The sequence below is a fragment of the Aplidium turbinatum genome, chromosome 5, assembly GCF_918807975.1.
Source record: "Aplidium turbinatum chromosome 5, kaAplTurb1.1, whole genome shotgun sequence".
Classification (NCBI taxonomy): Eukaryota; Metazoa; Chordata; class Ascidiacea; order Aplousobranchia; family Polyclinidae; genus Aplidium; species Aplidium turbinatum.
The window spans coordinates 16,583,370-16,602,572 of record NC_137476.1 but is presented as its reverse complement, the minus strand read 5'-3'; the positions used below and the strand labels follow the sequence as shown (position 1 = coordinate 16,602,572).

The 19,203-nt window shown below is 39.9% G+C and overlaps 1 protein-coding gene across 1 annotated transcript; it reads right to left on the bottom strand.

Moving 5' to 3' along the window:
* Nucleotides 1–11,333: 11,333 nt before the first annotated feature.
* On the bottom strand, nucleotides 11,334–15,246 carry LOC145769853 (uncharacterized). The gene is made up of 5 exons (XM_082581399.1): nucleotides 15,090–15,246; nucleotides 13,007–13,230; nucleotides 12,578–12,703; nucleotides 12,002–12,246; nucleotides 11,334–11,501 (listed from the first exon to the last, which is right to left on the bottom strand). The coding sequence occupies exons 1-4, from the start codon at nucleotides 15,133–15,135 to the stop codon at nucleotides 12,121–12,123; spliced, it is 522 nt and encodes a 173-aa protein (XP_082437525.1). The 5' UTR covers nucleotides 15,136–15,246; the 3' UTR covers nucleotides 11,334–11,501; nucleotides 12,002–12,120.
* Between the last annotated feature and the right edge of the window lie 3,957 nt (nucleotides 15,247–19,203).

The window sequence follows — 19,203 nt, the reverse complement described above, 5'->3', positions numbered from 1 at the left end:
GTATTGTAATTAGCTGCTGAGCCTATTGTTATTTTCTTGCAGAAAAACAAGCATTTCAAAACGTTTGTCTGACAATCTGCTGCGTTTGGGACGCATATTGTCCTTTCCAAGTGAAAACATGCGTTCCACAGCAGCGTTGGTTGGTATTGGTGTGTTGTATTTCAAAAACAAGTTGAAAACGTTTATTCGGAAAGGTATCACTGTTCCAAGCGTGCTGTGACAGTTTAGCATGTATAAATCTTTCAACGAGGTCCACGTCTGCACCAACATCGCTTTTTTCGGGGACATAGAGCTCTTGAAATAAAGTATCTTCAACCTCCGCGATGCCATTCATGGATTTTTCGCTTTCTGCCTCTGATCCCTCGTTCTCAAAACATGGGTGATCACTAGGGCAACCAAAAGTCAAAATTTTTCTGCCTTGTTCAAAGTTTATAAAACGTCCACAAACTAAATTTCAGGCTAACACGAAGAGAGATTTCAAAGTTATTAAGTAAAAAAAAATGTCAAAATTCATGGTTAGGTCAAAATTTTTTTTAACATAGTTTTTTTTCTCTCTATTGATATTTTATTAAATATACACAGATACTGATTTTTTGTTGCAATTTCTGTTGCTATTCTGACGTAATAATCGATTTGTTGCAATTTCTGAGGTAATAATCTTGTTTCGCCCACTACTGACGATTGAATATTAGCCAGCTACCCTGCTGTTGATGAGTTGGTTGCCAGGGTTAAAGCAGTGACCATTAATAACAGGTCAAGAAGAGCTAGTTTAACTTCCATGGCCAACCTCCACACTCCACAGCCAAATGTAACTAGATGGGCCCTTGGTTGAAAGCTGCTTTCTATTATTCAAGAAGTCTACCAAAAGTAAGAAATATTGTGGAAGGCTTCCATGATGGTGGATTGGTGGTGTCTTGCTGCGGCGTGCTCAAGATGCTGTAAAAGCTCCCAATTTAGCTTCTCACCTTGTAGAAATAGAGGAGCAGTACAGTGCACTGTTTGATATAATTCAGAAGATGGAAAACAGCCGTTACACCATTCAAGAAGCTTACCAGAAAATGAGATCTCTTAACTTTGGTGTTGATGGCTGCCAAATTGGAAAATATATTCAAGCAAGAATCTTACGGAATGGCATCAAGTGCATTGTGAAAATGGGACGAGATGATATTTCACCACATTTTTATAGCCGGCTGAGGAACTCCCAAGCAACTTCTGTATCAGTTGAGAGAAGCTTTCCTATTTTAGGAAAAATTTTGGCGAGAGACAGAAACTTCAAAGGCGATAATGTGAAACATTACTTGTGGTCACAGCGGTAAACCATAATCTCTTCGTGGGAAAATTGTAACATAAGATTCTCGGATCCGTTCGTCTGTATGCAATGACCGAAATGAAACACTCTTCCGAAACGTCTTTTCAAGAATTGTATTTCTGTAAAAATAGCCTTAAAGCTGTCGAAATTGGGACGCAACACGGTACGCCACTAAAAACTTGTCACTACGATACAAACTACTTAGATAAAAGACGGAAATTTTGTCCAGCTTATTCAAGCAATAATCAAAACAGTTAAATATGCGCCCAACTTCCAAGTACCAATTTTAAGAATGAGTGAATAAATTTCAATATCTCAAACTCACGTAAACAGTTACTGTGACGTAATAGTGAAACATTGTCAAGCAATTCAAACAGGTGTTCAAAGGTGATGATGCAATGTTTCATCAGGTCTTACGAACGATAGTGCAATATTTGGACATTCTCTAGCAATTTCCATGACGTAAGATGTCAGCTAGGTTAAGTAGACCATAACGGTTTTTATATGACGTTTGATTTGGTGAAAACTGTCTGTAACATAGTGGCCCCTAGTTATGACAGTCTAACATGGCATAACTAAAAAAGAATTTAAGGACAATTTTGAGCCAATGAATAAAAACACACGATATATACACAAATTGTTTGAATCACTCACGTTTAAGTTAATATGCAAATACAAAGGGCATGCAAAGAATGAACAACAATAAGAATAATACACGACGATACATGAAATTGGTACCATAGGTAGGCTACACGCTAAAATGACGCTATATACAATGGTTGCGATAATAACCGACTGTTCTGGGCTCAGACAAGTGTCGGCCACCGCAGATAAAACCAGGCTCAAACCCTAACACTTAGGTGTTCTTTACGGAGGCGAGGCACGAAATATCCCTCAACACGTAGTCTACATTCACTTTACCCGTACTGCTGCCAGTTTTCTTGTTTGTTGTTTTGTGAGTGACCAACTGACCATGTTTCTGCTTCGTATGTTAATGTTGGCAATATTACTGTATCCATGATTTTTTGTTTTAAGCTAATTGGAATATTTTTGCTCTTTAAAAAAGTGTTATATTGACCAAATCTTCTCCAGCCTGATGTTATTCTTTGGGGGATCTCAGTTTCCATGTCGTTTCCTGGTGTTATCATTTTCCCTAGATATTTGTATTGATCAACCTCCTCTATCTTTTCTCCATCTATCAAAATACCCGTCCTTGGTTGTTTCCCTGCTATCTCGTTACACATTATTTTTGTCTTTTTTTGTTCATCTTCATTCCATCTCGTTTCCCTTCTCGATTCAGTTCCTCAAGCAATTGTTGCAGAGTACACTCTGACTGTGCAAAAAGGATGATGTCATCTGCAAATCTGAGATTGGTCAGCAGTTGTCCATTAATGACAAGTCCAGTCTCAGATTTCAGCCTCTTGCATATCTCTTCAACTGCAGCTGTAAACATAACAGGTGAAAGAGTGTCACCTTGGCGCACCCCTTTCTGAATCTTTATTTTATCACTTAATTTCTCGGTTCTGATTTGTGCAGTGCCATTTGTGTATGTATTTTTGATAATGTTTACTATTTTATCTGATATACCATGAATTTGAATTGCATTAAAAACAGAGGAGTGCTTGATGGAATCAAATGCCTTCTCATAATCAACAAATGCCATAAATATGGGTAGTTGGTATTCATTCATCTTCTCTAAGATCTGCCCAACTGCATGCAGGTGATCAATGCAAGAGAATCCTTGTCTGTAAGCTGCTTGTTCAGGGGGTTGGTTTTCATTTAGACTGCTGCTTATTCTGTTCTTGATGATTTTCATAAATAGTTTGTAAATATGAGAAAGTAGGCTAATGGGGCGATAGTTTGCAAGGTCTTTCTTGTTTCCTTTTTTAAAGAGAAGAGTAGTTATAGCATTCTTCCATTGTTCTGGCACTTTTTCGGTTTCGATCACGTTGTTAAATAAGTCACAAAACTTTTCGAGTAGAATATCCCCTCCTGCTTTTACCATCTCTATTACTATGTGGTCTTCTCCGGGTGCTTTTCCATTTTTCATCTGTTTGACTGCCTTTTCAACTTCGCTTTTCAGAATTGGAGGAATTTGTTCGACTGGATTTTTAGTGACAATGTTTTGTATTTGATCATTATATAAGCAGCGGCTGAAATCAAGACGCCCCTTTGTGCCTGCCGCACAACAACTACTTAAGAACGCAGAAGAACTTGGTTTAAGTGCGGCACACTGGACGAACCATATGTGGAATACGGAGTGGCAAAATCACACCTCCACGCTCCGTGACTTCATACCCGACGCCGATCCCCGTCCACCAGGGATGTCCCTCGCAAGGCTTGCGTGGGTCAGGCTTAGCCGCCTGCGAACTGGCGTCGGCCGCTTTCGTTCGGACATGCACAAGTGGGGCCTGGCTCCTTCATCAGAATGCGAGTGTGGTGCCACTGAACAGACCGCAGACCATGTCATCCACCACTGCCTAATCCACCGACCTCCACACGGTGCGCATGGTCTGAGGGTCCTGGACAACGAGACTGCTGAGTGGCTGAAGATTTCCTGCCCTCCAATCTAGCCTGGAAAGATCGCTCATACGCCATCATCATCATTATATAATGTTTGATAGAAATCAGCGCATCTTTCAATTATCTTTTCTCTGTTTGATGTTTCTGAGCCATCTTCATTCTTCAGTGCCGGAATCAATGCTCTGTTTCCATCTTTTTCAGTGTTGCATTTTTTCAATCCCTTGCCTGTCTCAATTGAGTAGGTTAGCCGAGTGGTTAGCGCGTTGGGCTCGCAGTCGAGAGCCTGCATGTTCGACTCCAGCCACCCGCACTTGCTGTTGTTTCTCTGGGCAAGAAACTTTACGATAATTGCCTCTACCTAGTGATCGATTTCGAGTAATGGGTAGTACCAAATTTAAGTCATAAGTTAAGTGGACAACCGGAAACAGACATTGCTGTCGGCTGCAGCGTGGGTCAGGTGTATGTCGGAAGGCGTACACCGATGCATAGCGCTCAAGTCCGCTTTCCCGCAATGCAGGATAAAGATAAACAAACAAACAAACAAACACCTGTAGGGTGTTGAATTTTCTTAGATCTTGTCTAATACTTTTTCGTATGTTCTTGCATAACTCTCGATATTCACTATTGCCTTTTGATATTTCTCTCATCATTTCTCTGCGTTTCTTCAGCATCTTTTTAGACTCTGGTTTGAGTTTCTTTTTTCTTTGGCTCGTGACTATTCCGCCAACTTTCTTTGCGCTTTTTTGAATAATATTGTTCAATTGTTTTGTCTTTTCATCTAAATCTTTGACGTCGCTTTCAAGTATTTCAAAACGGTTTTGCAACTCTATTTGGAATTCATCTGCCTTTTGAATTAGTCTCTCGGTGTCAATCTTTGGGTTTTATATTCTCATCATTCTAGTTCTTTCCTGTTTTACATTTAATCGTATAGTGCTGCGAACCATCCTGTGATCACTTCCGATGCTAACCCTTCGAATGATTTCAGTGTTGAGGACAATTTATCGTTTGTTTGTTAAAATATAATCAATTTCATTTGTCACCTTTCCATGTGGACTTTTCCAAGTCCATTTTCTTCCATTTGAATTTTGAAAAAGAGTATTTGTGATGATCAGTTTCTCTGATACTGCAAACTGGATCATCCTATCTCCCCGTGCATTTCTCTTTCCAATGCCATATGCTCCAGTGGTATTTCCGTCACTCTGTTGGTGTTTTCCTATTTTTGCATTAAAGTCTCCCATGATAACATGAAAGTCTCCCATGATAACAGATAACATACGGAGCAGAAACATGGTCACTCACAAAACAACAAACAAGAAAACTGGCAGCAGCACAAAGGAACATGGAAAGAATAATATTGAACATAAATAGAAAAGACAAGATTAGAAATGAAGTTATCAGAAACAAAACTTGTATCAAAGATGTCATAGAAATAGCAACAAACCTAAAGTGGCAATGGGCGGGACATGTAGCAAGAATGAAAGACAACAGATGGGCCAGGATAACCACAGAATGGACACCCAGATATGCAAGAAGAACTAGAGGGAGACCAAAAAGAAGATGGCGAGATGACATAGAAGAAAAGATTGGCATCACCTGGATGAGAACAGCAAAAGACAGAATGGTGTGGAAACATATGTGGAGGCCGTCTGCTAGCAGTGGCATGATTGGCTGATGATGATGATGCTCCGGCGCAAGGTGGTGCCTGGGAAGCAATGGTAAAACAATTTAAAATTGCATTTTTTCACATTTTAGACTCTTCAATACGTAAGCCCAATTTTATTGAACTGCTTACGTACACAGGCAGTGCCGTTCGGATCGTGAACGAACGCCCTTTGGTACCTTTGAGTGACGACCCTAGGGCTTTTACTGTCATCACCCCTGCCTCACTTTTGACCCCATACTTAGACCCATACTGTGCTGTTGGGAAACCACATGATCGTTACCAACTAAGAAGGGATTATCGGTTCAATTTGTCACTTTCTCAGCAGTTTTGGAGCAAATGGATCGATTTCTACTTGCCAGGGCTTCAGGGCCGGAAAAAATGGCCGAGAATTTGGAGCCTGGTCAACTTGTAGTGGTGGGTTCTCTCCAAGACATTAGTAAACGTGGGAAGTATCAACTTGGGAGGGTGCATGAGGTAGTTCCACAAATTAGGAAAGGGAAGCCTGTGGTTCGTAGAGCTAAAGTTGCCGTCTGCAACTATGATGAGAGTACGGGGAAAGTGAAAGTAGACTACGTGTTGAGGGATATTTCGTGCCTCGCCTCCGTAAAGAACACCTAAGTGTTAGGGTTTGAGCCTGGTTTTATCTGCGGTGGCCGACACTTGTCTGAGCCCAGAACAGTCGGTTATTATCGCAACCATTGTATATAGCGTCATTTTAGCGTGTAGCCTACCTATGGTACCAATTTCATGTATCGTCGTGTATTATTCTTATTGTTGTTCATTCTTTGCATGCCCTTTGTATTTGCATATTAACTTAAACGTGAGTGATTCAAACAATTTGTGTATATATCGTGTGTTTTTATTCATTGGCTCAAAATTGTCCTTAAATTCTTTTTTAGTTATGCCATGTTAGACTGTCATAACTAGGGGCCACTATGTTACAGACAGTTTTCACCAAATCAAACGTCATATAAAAACCGTTATGGTCTACTTAACCTAGCTGACATCTTACGTCATGGAAATTGCTAGAGAATGTCCAAATATTGCACTATCGTTCGTAAGACCTGATGAAACATTGCATCATCACCTTTGAACACCTGTTTGAATTGCTTGACAATGTTTCACTATTACGTCACAGTAACTGTTTACGTGAGTTTGAGATATTGAAATTTATTCACTCATTCTTAAAATTGGTACTTGGAAGTTGGGCGCATATTTAACTGTTTTGATTATTGCTTGAATAAGCTGGACAAAATTTCCGTCTTTTATCTAAGTAGTTTGTATCGTAGTGACAAGTTTTTAGTGGCGTACCGTGTTGCGTCCCAATTTCGACAGCTTTGAGGCTATTTTTACAGAAATACAATTCTTGAAAAGACGTTTCGGAAGAGTGTTTCATTTCGGTCATTGCATACAGACGAACGGATCCGAGAATTTTATGTTACAACTTTCCCACGAAGAGATTATGGTTTACCGCTGTGACCACAAGTAATGTTTCACATTATCGCCTTTGAAGTTTCTGTCTCTCGCCAAAATTTTTCCTAAAATAGGAAAGCTTCTCTCAACTGATACAGAAGTTGCTTGGGAGTTCCTCAGCCGGCTATAAAAATGTGGTGAAATATCATCTCGTCCCATTTTCACAATGCACTTGATGCCATTCCGTAAGATTCTTGCTTGAATATATTTTCCAATTTGGCAGCCATCAACACCAAAGTTAAGAGATCTCATTTTCTGGTAAGCTTCTTGAATGGTGTAACGGCTGTTTTCCATCTTCTGAATTATATCAAACAGTGCACTGTACTGCTCCTCTATTTCTACAAGGTGAGAAGCTAAATTGGGAGCTTTTACAGCATCTTGAGCACGCCGCACAAGACACCACCAATCCACCATCATGGAAGCCTTCCACAATATTTCTTACTTTTGGTAGACTTCTTGAATAATAGAAAGCAGCTTTCAACCAAAGGCCCATCTAGTTACATTAGGCTGTGGAGTGTGGAGGTTGGCCATGGAAGTTAAACTAGCTCTTCTTGACCTGTTATTAATGGTCACTGCTTTAACCCTGGCAACCAACTCATCAACAGCAGGGTAGCTGGCTAATATTCAATCGTCAGTAGTGGGCGAAACAAGATTATTACCTCAGAAATTGCAACAAATCGATTATTACGTCAGAATAGCAACAGAAATTGCAACAAAAAATCAGTATATGTGTATATTTAATAAAATATCAATACAGAGAAAAAAAAATACGTTAAAAAAAATTTTGACCTAACCATGAATTTTGACATTTTTTTTTACTTAATAACTTTGAAACCTCTCTTCGTGTTAGCCTGAAATTTAGTTTGTGGACGTTTTATAAACTTTGAACAAGGCAGAAAAAATTTGACTTTTGGTTGCCCTAGTGATCACCCATGTTTTGAGAACGAGGGATCAGAGACAGAAAGCGAAAAATCCATGAATGGCATCGCGGAGGTTGAAGATACTTTATTTCAAGAGCTCTATGTCCCCGAAAAAAGCGATGTTGGTGCAGACGTGGACCTCGTTGAAAGATTTATACATGCTAAACTGTCACAGCACGCTTGGAACAGTGATACCTTTCCGAATAAACGTTTTCAACTTGTTTTTGAAATACAACACACCAATACCAACCAACGCTGCTGTGGAACGCATGTTTTCACTTGGAAAGGACAATATGCGTCCCAAACGCAGCAGATTGTCAGACAAACGTTTTGAAATGCTTGTTTTTCTGCAAGAAAATAACAATAGGCTCAGCAGCTAATTACAATACCGTCTCAAAACATCATACCTGCTCTTTATTTATAGCTATTGTTAGCCTAAACTTGATGGAAATATTTCCGTTTTATGAGACGCTGCCAAAAAATAGCGCTAGAAATTAGCGCTGACGCCGTCAATTTTATTAAGAGCACAAAGCCGAAGTCGCTGATCGGAGTTTCCCCAAACAATCTGAAACAAACTCGAGGGTTAGGGTTAGCGGAAACTGCGGAAAAATGTTTGCGGAAACTGTGATCAGCGACTGCGAGGGTTAGCATAGATTATGGTTAGAGCATAGACTTTACATACGTAGACAAGAAACTGCGAAAAAAGAAAAAGGCGATTTTAATGCAACAAACCAAAGCCGCGTTAAAATCATGTGTCTGCCTTGCCACGCATGACTGGATCTAACTGGCTTTCCATTGGCAAAACAGAAAATGACACTTTCTTACAATTTCAAACATCTGGAAGCGGAAGCTTCATGCTTATACAAGAATAGCAATGGCAGTGTCTGGTGAAACCTATTTCTTTCTGATGAAGATTGGGAAATACACGTGGAGGTAATAATTGAGACCGTGCTTTAGACAGTAAAATATTTCAGCGGAACTTTTACTGGTAATACTTCAACTTTGTCGTTGATATAGTCTGTCTAAAATCTATGGTTTAACATGTTAATCTACTTCAACAGAGACTGTTTGTTGTGGTTCTCTTTACAACTGCCTATTTTGGAGCTGTGTAAAGGTCTGTGACCCTGACTTTTGCCGCTCATACCGACTTCCGCCGTAAGCTTCATGTATTAAAAGTTATGAGATAGTTTGTATGACTTTGATTACATAGTTTAAGTTTAAGTCTTAATACATCAATCAGATACCACTCGAATGCTTTATCGGAAATACTGTAATTCAATGTGGATCGTGCCTAGCAGTTGCAGCAGGATTGGCAAAGAAGTCTTCCGACATTACTCCAAAAGCTATTGAAGTCATGACTTCCATTTACGACGGTAAGTTGTAGGCTAATTTTATGACAACAATCGATTTAAGAACAACCAACTAGTGAAGAATGTTGCATGTTTTTTTTTTGTTCAAATTCTTCATCTTTATCATTCATTTACGGGAAAACGGCGGATGCGGTATGCATAGGACCATTTAATCCAGACCTGCTTGGGAGTTTCCAGATTCAAGTTTCCAATTTCATTTGAAGTTTGATCCTATCTTTGAAGAACTTGCTGCTTGTTTGAATCCACAAGCAGAGGAAATTATCGTAAAGCGTCTTTCCCAAGGACGCAACAAAATGTCCTGAAGAGTTGTTGAACCTGAGACCTATCAATCACAGGCCGCCGCAAAAACAGCGCGCCAGACCTCTTGGCCACACTGCCGACATTTCGATGGGCTAATCGTTTTGAGTACGGTACCGGTAACCTACATTCTGCTATGAACTTTCTCCCCTACGCTACTACCGAGATTTTAATTCAGTTTAGCCCCCTTAAAGAGTGTGCAATGTACATGATAAAATAAATATTGTTAATTTTTGTAAGAGCTGTAAGAGTAAGGCTTTTGGTCGACTGATTTTTGCTAAAGTAAAATCTATTCCTGTTTTACAGATATAGCTAACATTGAGATGGTTGTGCTTTCTTTTTCAGAGTTTTTGAAAAGTCGTGATGAAGGGCGATTGATACGGCTATTTTCTCAAGACGCTAAGCGGTTGTCCTGCGAAACTGGTCTTTCGATAGGCGAGCTCCTAAAATGTTTAGATGTCATTCCAATAATTTTTAACGAACGGAAGAATGAAGCCGCTGCCAGCAATCTTCAGACATTGTTATCAGTGACGAATTGCTTTCTTTTCGCTTATTGAATACAAGTTATTCCAGTTATTTGTTTTGTTTTTTTTTTCAAAAAGAATATCAATCAATAATAATTCAATCGCAAAAACTCAACATTTTATTATACACAGGACAAAGTAAAATACAAAAAGACGATAAAATACTAGGCAGTCACAAGCAAAATTAAAAATGGACCACTACTCTTTCCGGCGTTTCTTTAAAAGTTGACCAACTGCAAAGCCGTGATTTTGTTTGTTTGTTTATCTTTATCCTGCATTGCGGGAAAGCGGACTTGAGCGCTATGCATCGGTGTACGCCTTCCGACGTACACCTGACCCACGCTGCAGCCGACGGCAATGTCTGTTTCCGGTTGTCTACTCTACTTATGACTTAAATTTGGTACTACCCATTACTCGAAATCGATCACTGGGTAGAGGCAATTATCGTAAAGTTTCTTGCCCAGAGAAACAACAGCAATGGTGTTGTAGATTTAGCCTAATTATGTAGCCTAATTCGGGCTTTAACACAATGGTGTTGTTTCGGTATCCAAACTCATGAATATTGGGATTTTGGTGCCTTCTCCCCAACGCTCTTTGATGACCAAAGAAGGCTTCGAGGCTGTCTTGAGATATTCGCTTTGTTGCCATGCACCCAAAACCACGACGCAAGAGATAACGGACAAGCTCGACCATGCTCTTTGTGGCCAAGCGTAAGCCAGCAAACGTTTGTTTTGATAAAAAAGATTTTTCTAACGAGCTTCTTCCAAACTTCTGCATGTTAGCCTCTCTCCACTGCTCTAATCGCAGAATGAAGATGTTCTCCAACCAACTAAGACGGTCATCATGGATATCGCTAAAAAAATTGAAAACTGTGAATATGGAGTATGCTGGGCGTCTGTTAGCGGTATTGGTGAATGGGAGCTGAAGAAAGCCTTATCGGAAAAATTGTGTTTCAATTCTTGTCGGAATCGTCAGCATACCAGCTTTTTGTTTTTACAAATTTTGCAAACAGGACAGTGATAGAAAAGATTTGAAAACTCTTTTACCAGCGAGCGTCCGCAAAACCTACACAATAAATCATATGACTTGGTTATAGCTAGATGTCTTCCTCTCTGTCTCGCACACACCTAAAATCTGTACAATACATTTGACAATGGCAATGAAAATAGAAAATACCTGTAAAGTGTAAACTTGAATACTTCTTTTCCCCTTGCCTGGTCGAGCATTCATGTAGTCGAACCACGAGTCCATCATTGAAACAAAATCTGCAGTCTCTTTCATTTTTTCACTTGGAAAAAAGTTCTTTATGGCCGTAGCAACAGAACCAGATAATGTTTGAGCTGCCAACTTCACATTCATTTTGGAATAGCTTGTCAATTGAATGTGGCGGGCTGACAAGCGATTTCGAGCTAATTCGCCTTTCTGAAATCAAATATACGTTTCCGTAAGAGAGAGTATTGCCATTGTGCCATATGAACCAGTACGGTTACAAAAAAAAAATACTACCGGTAACTGCAGATTCAGCCATCGCAAGACTGGTATAAACAACAGGCTGCGTGCAGCTTCGCTGGGTCAATTTGAAAAAAATAAGCATATTTTCCGAGGGTACAACAGCTTAAACGCCCAGTTCTGGCGTGAAACCAGCAACCTTTCGATTGCGAATATAGCACGCTTACTACAAGCGCCAATCCACTGAGGATTCGCGCTGGAAAGAAAACTCTTGTCTCCAATCGGCTGTAATGAAAAAAGTATCCACCGCGAGGGCACATAATGAGACTACAACACTCAAAAATATTCGACTAACCATTGAAATAGGAAATCAACCTCCCATAAAAATCAGCTCGTCTCACCGGTCTGCACAAACACATTAGCTGTAGCATGGTCGTATATAATAGCAACAACAAAAATATAAATGGACTTACATTTTCAGATTCTATTAATGCAAAGTGTTCGCACAAAAGGAACTTTCCGTTCCTGTGAATTAATCTCGGAGGCTTCTCACGTTTACTGCTGCTAGAAAACAGGCAGTTTCTCGTAGTTTTTAAGAGATGCGGAGGATCGGGAATAAGGTAGATCTTGATGCTTGATGAAGCGAATCGCCATCGGAACTCATGAGTTTGAACATGGTTCGGTTTGCAGCAAGACCATCAGCCACAATCGCAAGCACCTACAGTAAAAGATCCAAATAGACGCTTAACAGATACTGCGCCTGCACATAGTAGATTTTGTAAAAAATTGCAAACCTGCTACACTACAGTACCAGTTTTTCAACAAAGGTAATACCACTCATTGTGCAACAGCAATTTAAAATTCCTTTGCGATTGTTTATGAGTATGTCACAGAAAAAGAAAGAATATTGCACTACCCAATCGAAGTAATAATAAGGGCTAAAAACGCGGTTTATCATTACCTACCGGTACTGTAAATAAATGATGTAAGTGGAAAGGAAACGATGTCTGGTTTTGGAGATATAAATTAAAAAAAAAAAAAACTCAAACCTGCAATCCATGTGTTTCCAATAGACCGATGCATTCCCACATGATCGATGCAAGCTGGGAATCTGGGATCCAGTCACAGTGCTCAAAGCAAAGTACAAAAGAGGGAACTTTAGACCGGGATTTCCACTAAACGATTTCACATACACTGTAAGTGTAAGGGCATGTGTTGCAATCTCACCTTGTTTAGGATTCGATCGGTTTCCAAGGTCAGTAAACCCCACAAGCGTGCCCGTACAAGCATCGTACACCAAATCTTGTTTAACTGTAAAAAATTTACAAACTAACCTAATACAGTAGGCTAAGTTGTACAAAATTGCTCATAAAGAAACTATGAAAGTTAATTAGTCTTAAGTGGTAGGTATACATAATTTATTTATCATATCACAGCACACAACTCATTCTCCATTATGATAAAAATATTTTGCTTACTTGGGAATCAGAGACTGTAAAGTTCCAGTCAGGTAAAGATTTTTCCCAACATTGTTTTTTAACAGATGCACAAATGCTGTTGAAATCTCGATGCACTACTGGTGTTGGTAAAGGATGTTTTACTATTTCTCGTCTTGGCTGTGTATTCTGTTTTGGCACAGATTTTTCTGGCAAACACTCCGTAATAATTGCTCCTACTTTGATACATTTCTTTCCATTTGGTGCTAAAAGAAATAAGTAAAGACAATACTTCAAACCTAAAAAAGTAAGATTTTTGTATGCAACATATTATGTGATACAATTCAAGGCAGTAGGCTAAGTATGTAGGCACACCTGTATGTGTATATTAGACTGGCCCAAAAAAAAGTAAAATCGGAAATGTCATGCTCCACAAGCATTTTCTTGTTGCATTTAACCTAAAACTTACTCCTGCCAATTTTTTTTCGATTTGAAGAATGTTTGGAGGTAACTCATAACTTTACATTTTAGGGGAAAATAGGCGAATTTACGAAATTTAACATATTTTAACAAAACTTTCATTAATTTTCAGCTCTTCAGTATACTACATTGCATATTGGACATTTATGAGGATAAGATTTTATTTTGTGTTTGATCATGCCATCCAAACCTAGAAGTTCTCCAGAAATTTGGATGCTGGGGCATTTCCAAGAAGATATTACCTCTTCCAGATTACCAACAAATAAAGAGGTTCTTCGAAAATTTATGTTTCATCATCAAGAAAAAGGCCTGTGTATATAGGTGAAAGTGCTAAAGTTATAGTAAATGCAATTGCAACAGTTAGTTTCTGGAACAGGGCACGTCGTATACCTACCCAAAGAATTGATTCTGCTATCAGAAAATTTAACAAACTGCTCAAATATTATCATGCTTTAAAAGCCAACCAGCTCAAACAGCACGACTGCTATAGAGCAAAGGAGGGATTATTCAAAGCCGATTTAAATATAATCTATTTGATATCTCAGCAAAAAAATGGGAAACAACAATGTCAAATGAAGAAGACAAGAAATTCCTGCCTATGCAGCAGATTGATATCACTAGCTGCAGCACAGCATGGCTGAAATTGATAAAACCCTGGAACAAACAGAGTCACGTAAACGAATGCGAAGTAAAGCATTTGCACGCCAGATGCAGCGCTCAGAAACCAAAAGCCAACAAACTGTACCACTTGCTGAAATATTATCAGAGTCTGGTAATTCAATTGAATCATCATCTGAAGAATCAGAATGATTTCAACCAAGCACTGCCATCAACTTCAACTTTGAAGATTAGAGTTGTCACCAGTGAAGTTGCAGCTTCTCTGGATCGCACCAATGTTACAGACCGTAATGCAATGTTCATTATGGAAGGATACGCCCAGGCTATGGGTTATAATCTAAATGATGTTGTTCTCTCAAGGAACACTAGGTATTAAAAGATCCTGTATTGTAACACGTACAGAAACAGTTCACACCGGAAATCCCACTTCTTCTGCACTGGCATGAAAAATTAATGCAGTGGTGTCAAAAATGAGCCCTTAAATTTTATCTTTCAGCTTCCACTCTTCAAGTGTATTTAAGCATGAATCAGCTTGTGTTTGCCCAGTGCCTCTACCAATTTTTGGTACACCAAGAAGTTGTTCTACTTCTGTTCCTCCAGTGACTAGGATAGCAATGCGATCTACCATTCCTTGGCCACTAGCATCGATTAATAATTTTCCATCCCAGTGCAGAAGAAGTGGGATTTGAAGGCACTTGAAGTATCCAATGAGAGAATGTGAAAGACCAAAATGAGTGACCAGCCAGAGTGGGCAGGTCGCTGAGTCTACACTGCATCATCATGCTACCCTCCCAGTAGCCTACTAAGTAGGCCTCCCTTACCGGTACCTTTAATAAAGTTGATTAAGACTGTTAATGTTGCAGAGCAACATATTGGACATTAGTAACAACCATATACTGGTACAGGCCTAAGTCACCTAACGCAATATGAATATTTAACATACCGGTACCAATAGGCCTACTGTCTGTAAACCTACTGATTTTTCAACTGATCCCAGCAATCAATGATGAAATTCAACAGAACTTACTCAAGATGAAACACAAGTTTTGACATGCTTCTCGCAAATTCCACATTGCCCACGATGAACTTGAGACTTTATGATATCTCCTTTTGCATTTTGATATGATAATACCAAACGATTAAGCAATTCTTGATGTTGATATTCATCAGTGTCTTTCTTCAAAAATTTTAAACTTTTCACTTGCTTAATGTAAACATCGTGTCCCTTTTTATACCTGGTAGAACATCCAGGCACACAACAGAAACTTGGAGCTATGGAATGACAGAATGTTATACCACTAAGTAAGTTGATCTGGGCCTACCTACCTTGCTGAAATGCTTATAATGCAACTGTTAGCTAGGTCTATAATATGATAATAATAATATGAGATAAGGTCTCACTGGAAATCTCAATTACCGTACACAAGCATCATTCCATCAAACCAACCGCTAATTTTCTGAAATAAAGTTCTTTTTAATATGCTGCCGGCAAATGCGGCAATCTCGCAACCTTCTGAGCTGGAAGTCAGTTAGGACCACTGAAGCGTGACTGGAACGGAGATGAAGCACGAAAAAGGCCAAGTTTCTCGTCTACGTATGTAAAGTCTATGGTTAGAGTAAGCGGAAACTGCGGTTAGCAGCGGAAAAATGTTTGCGGAAACTCCGATCAACGAGGGTTAGAGCATAGATTACTTTATGATTAGGGTAAAGGTTAGCGGAAAATGTTTGTGGAAACTGCGGAAAAATGTTTGCGGAAACTGCGATCAGCGAGGGTTAAGCCTTGTTCACACTGACAGGCTTGCGCTGTGCCTTGTATTGAGCGGAGCTTTGAGCATTGTGAAAGTAGGTTTACATTGTATGTACCAGACAAGGCTCCAGGTCCTGACAAGCGGGTGTTGCTAGTGGAAACAGTCATGCTTGACTGATATACTCAAAACAAACATGCAGATGATGCAGTATACTACCAGTGTTTTATATAGCCTATAGGCTATGCATTTCAAAATAACAAAACACATTCTTCATATCATACAGTTTTCTCGTATGTTAAATTTTGCTTTGTAGTCTCCACAGCTTTGGTAGATGCAGGTTTAGTTGCCTTGTTTAAAGAAGATGACACTATAGTATGTAGATACTAGCCTAGCGTAATCAACCAGTCACAAAACTTAGGAGTGCCGGTATATCATTTTTAATGATTAGACTACATGTTTAAAGAAGCCTGCTGAAAAATTTAAAATTGCAAAGCAGCTTTTCTTCTACCATGTAAATGTACATTAAATCTTAGTCACCCTACACTTAACTTGATTCTGTATTAGTAAAAGCCTAGGCCTTATTTCATCTCTCCACTCTGCTGTTCTAAGCCTCATCATGCAGCTTGTTGTATACCTGGAGGGCAGACACGAGAAAAGCACTGCACTTGCAAGAAAGGTTAGATAAAATGACATATTTTGCCTCCTATCTCAAGTCAAAACCTTTTATGGGAGTAATTTTCATTTAAAGCAGTTTTTGTGATGTCACAGCACCCACGAAGGTCCTGCTTGCCTTTCAACCCCTGTTTACAAATCTCGCGTTCTCGCTTCAGTCGCTTGTGACTTGGGGTCCCACGAATTACCCATAAGCCCCATAAGTACCCATAAGTACCCATAAGCACCATAAGTCGCGTCGAATTACCCATAAGTCGCGTCGAATTACCCATAAGCCCCATAAGTCGCGTCGAATTACCCATAAGCCCCATAAGTAGCGTCGAATTACCCATAAGCCCCATAAGTCGCGTCGAATTACCCATAAGCCCCATAAGTCGCGTCGAATTACCCATAAGCCCCGTAAGTCGCGTCGAATTACCCATAAGCCCCATAAGTCGCGTCGAATTACCCATAAGCACCATAAGTCGCGTCGAATTACCCATAGGCACCATAAGTAGCATTGAATTACATAGAAGTAACGTCGAATTACCCATAAGCCTGTATAGTGTAGTCTATAGCCGTCTAGAAGCCTAGTAGTCGGCTGCATAGCCGAGTGGTGAGGAGCACGGGCTGGACGTTCCAAAATATAGTTCGACACCGCTCAGAGCAGGACACTTGAAGGCATGCCTAAAGGTGGACACAAAGATTGGCTTCGTTGCCTTCCCGTCCGCTTATGTGTAATCTGCAGTTTGCTGCAGCAGATGGAGTGTTTTGTCCGATAAAATACCTTAACATTGGACAATTTTCCCTATGAACCAGGTGACTGCAGCATAGCAATCGTTCTCGCACTCAGCCAAAGACTTAATTCTTGCTTTAAACTTGATAATTAAAGAAAAAAAAGAATAATGACAAGGGTGGGAATCAAACCCGTGTCACCAAATTCAATAGCCTTTGCCTTAACCACTCAGCCACGCAAGAGCTCGTGAAATCTTCGCTTAATTTGTTTATAGGCCTATGGGTAATGTTTCGAGAACGCTCACAATATTATCAGTTTAGTTTGTAAGAAACTGTACCTAAATTGTTAAAATTTGTCCAGTATACAATGTCTATCCCTGTATTTAATGCCAATGTTGAGAGAATTTTCAGTGTTATGGGTAACATATGGACAGATGAGCGCAGTGGCGTAGCCAAGGGGAAGTGTTTTGGGGGTTACTACCCCCCCCCCCCCCTTTGTCACGCGTGTGACATATTGAGAATGATGCTTTCAGTCTCTATGCCTCAAAACAAAGTTTGCCTAATTTTAAACGAAACTGCATTAAAAGAGCGAGTTTTGCCAATACCAAACATTTAAATATCTCAGCTGGGAATTAGCAACAAGAAAACATAGAGACATAGCTCTATTACCGAAAAATGCCCAAGAAATAATGATCTTATCCTTTTGCTATGCCACCAGACAGCACCATTTTACAGGAATATTTATACCCACATTTTGGTTGAAAATGCTCTCAGAATGCACCAAATTCAAAGTCATTTTTCAAAATTTTCTGGGGGAGGCCCCCAGACCTCCCGCCACTGGGTGTCGCCTTTGGCGAAGACGCCGTCGGGCCTCGCCCGCCGGCCGTCAACCCCTCCCCCTTTCACAATTCCTGGCTACGCCACTGCTTTGAGAACATTGAGGATGCGGTCACGCGCTTTCAAAATGTTCACTATTTTGAGGAAAAATATCTGGCAACCCTACTTATGGGGCATTTGGGTAATTCGACGCGACTTATGGAGCTTATGGGTAATTCGACTCGGGTCGAATTACCCATAAGTCGCGTCGAATTACCCATAAGCAACGTGGAATTACTTACGCTTTCATGTCAGCGTAGGTGTAATCTGCAAGTCGCTGTTGCGACTTGCGATCGTGTAACTTGTTTGTTTGTTTGTTTGTCTTAAACTGATTGTCCTGCTTTGGTATCATGCACGTTATAACGTCCGCGTTTTGTCGCTTCTACCATTTATAGACCTATGAACCAGGTGACTGCAGCATAGCAATCGTTCTCGCACTCAGCTAGAGACTTAATTCTTGCTTTGAACTTGATAATTAAAGAAAAAAAGAATAATGGCAAGGGTGGGAATCAAACCCGTGTCACCAAATTTAATAGCCTTTGCCTTAACCACTCAGCCACGCAAGAGCTCGTGAAATCTTCGCTTAATTTGTTTATATGGGTAATGTTTCGAGAACGTTCACAATATTATCAGTTTAGTTTGTTTTTATTTCTGACCATCACAACGAAAAAACAATATACGACAAACTTAGCAGAGGTCTATAAAAGGTAGAAGCGACAAAACGCGGACGTTATAACGTGCATGATACCAAAGCAGGACAATCAGTTTAAGTGACACGATCGCAAGTCGCAACAGCGACTTGCAGATTGCATATACGCTGACATGAAGGCGTAAGTAATTCCACGTTGCTTATGGGTAATTCGACGCGACTTATGGGTAATTCGACGCGAGTCGAATTACCCATAAGCCCCATAAGTCGTGTCGAATTACCCATAAGCAACGTGGAATTACTTACGCCTCATGTCAGCGTATATGTAATCTGCAGGCTTTGGTATTGTGCACGTTATAACGTCCGCGTTTTGTCGCTTCTACCTTTTATAGATCTGTGCTAAGTTTGTCGTGAATTGTTTTTTCGTTGTGATGGTCAGAAATAAAAACAAACTAAACTGATAATATTGTGAGCGTTCTCGA

What these genes read in the sequence shown, in the direction of transcription:
- LOC145769853 (XM_082581399.1), bottom strand. Translation starts at nt 15,135, where the DNA reads ATGTGGAATTTGCGAGAAGCATGTCAAAACTTGTGTTTCATCTTGA. An exon ending in AAACTTGTGTTTCATCTTGA is followed by an intron (nt 13,231 to 15,089) that starts GTAAGTTCTGTT and finishes TATTTCTTTTAG; the next exon opens with CACCAAATGGAAAGAAATGT. An exon ending in TTACAGTCTCTGATTCCCAA is followed by an intron (nt 12,704 to 13,006) that starts GTAAGCAAAATA and finishes GAAATCGTTTAG; the next exon opens with TGGAAATCCCGGTCTAAAGT.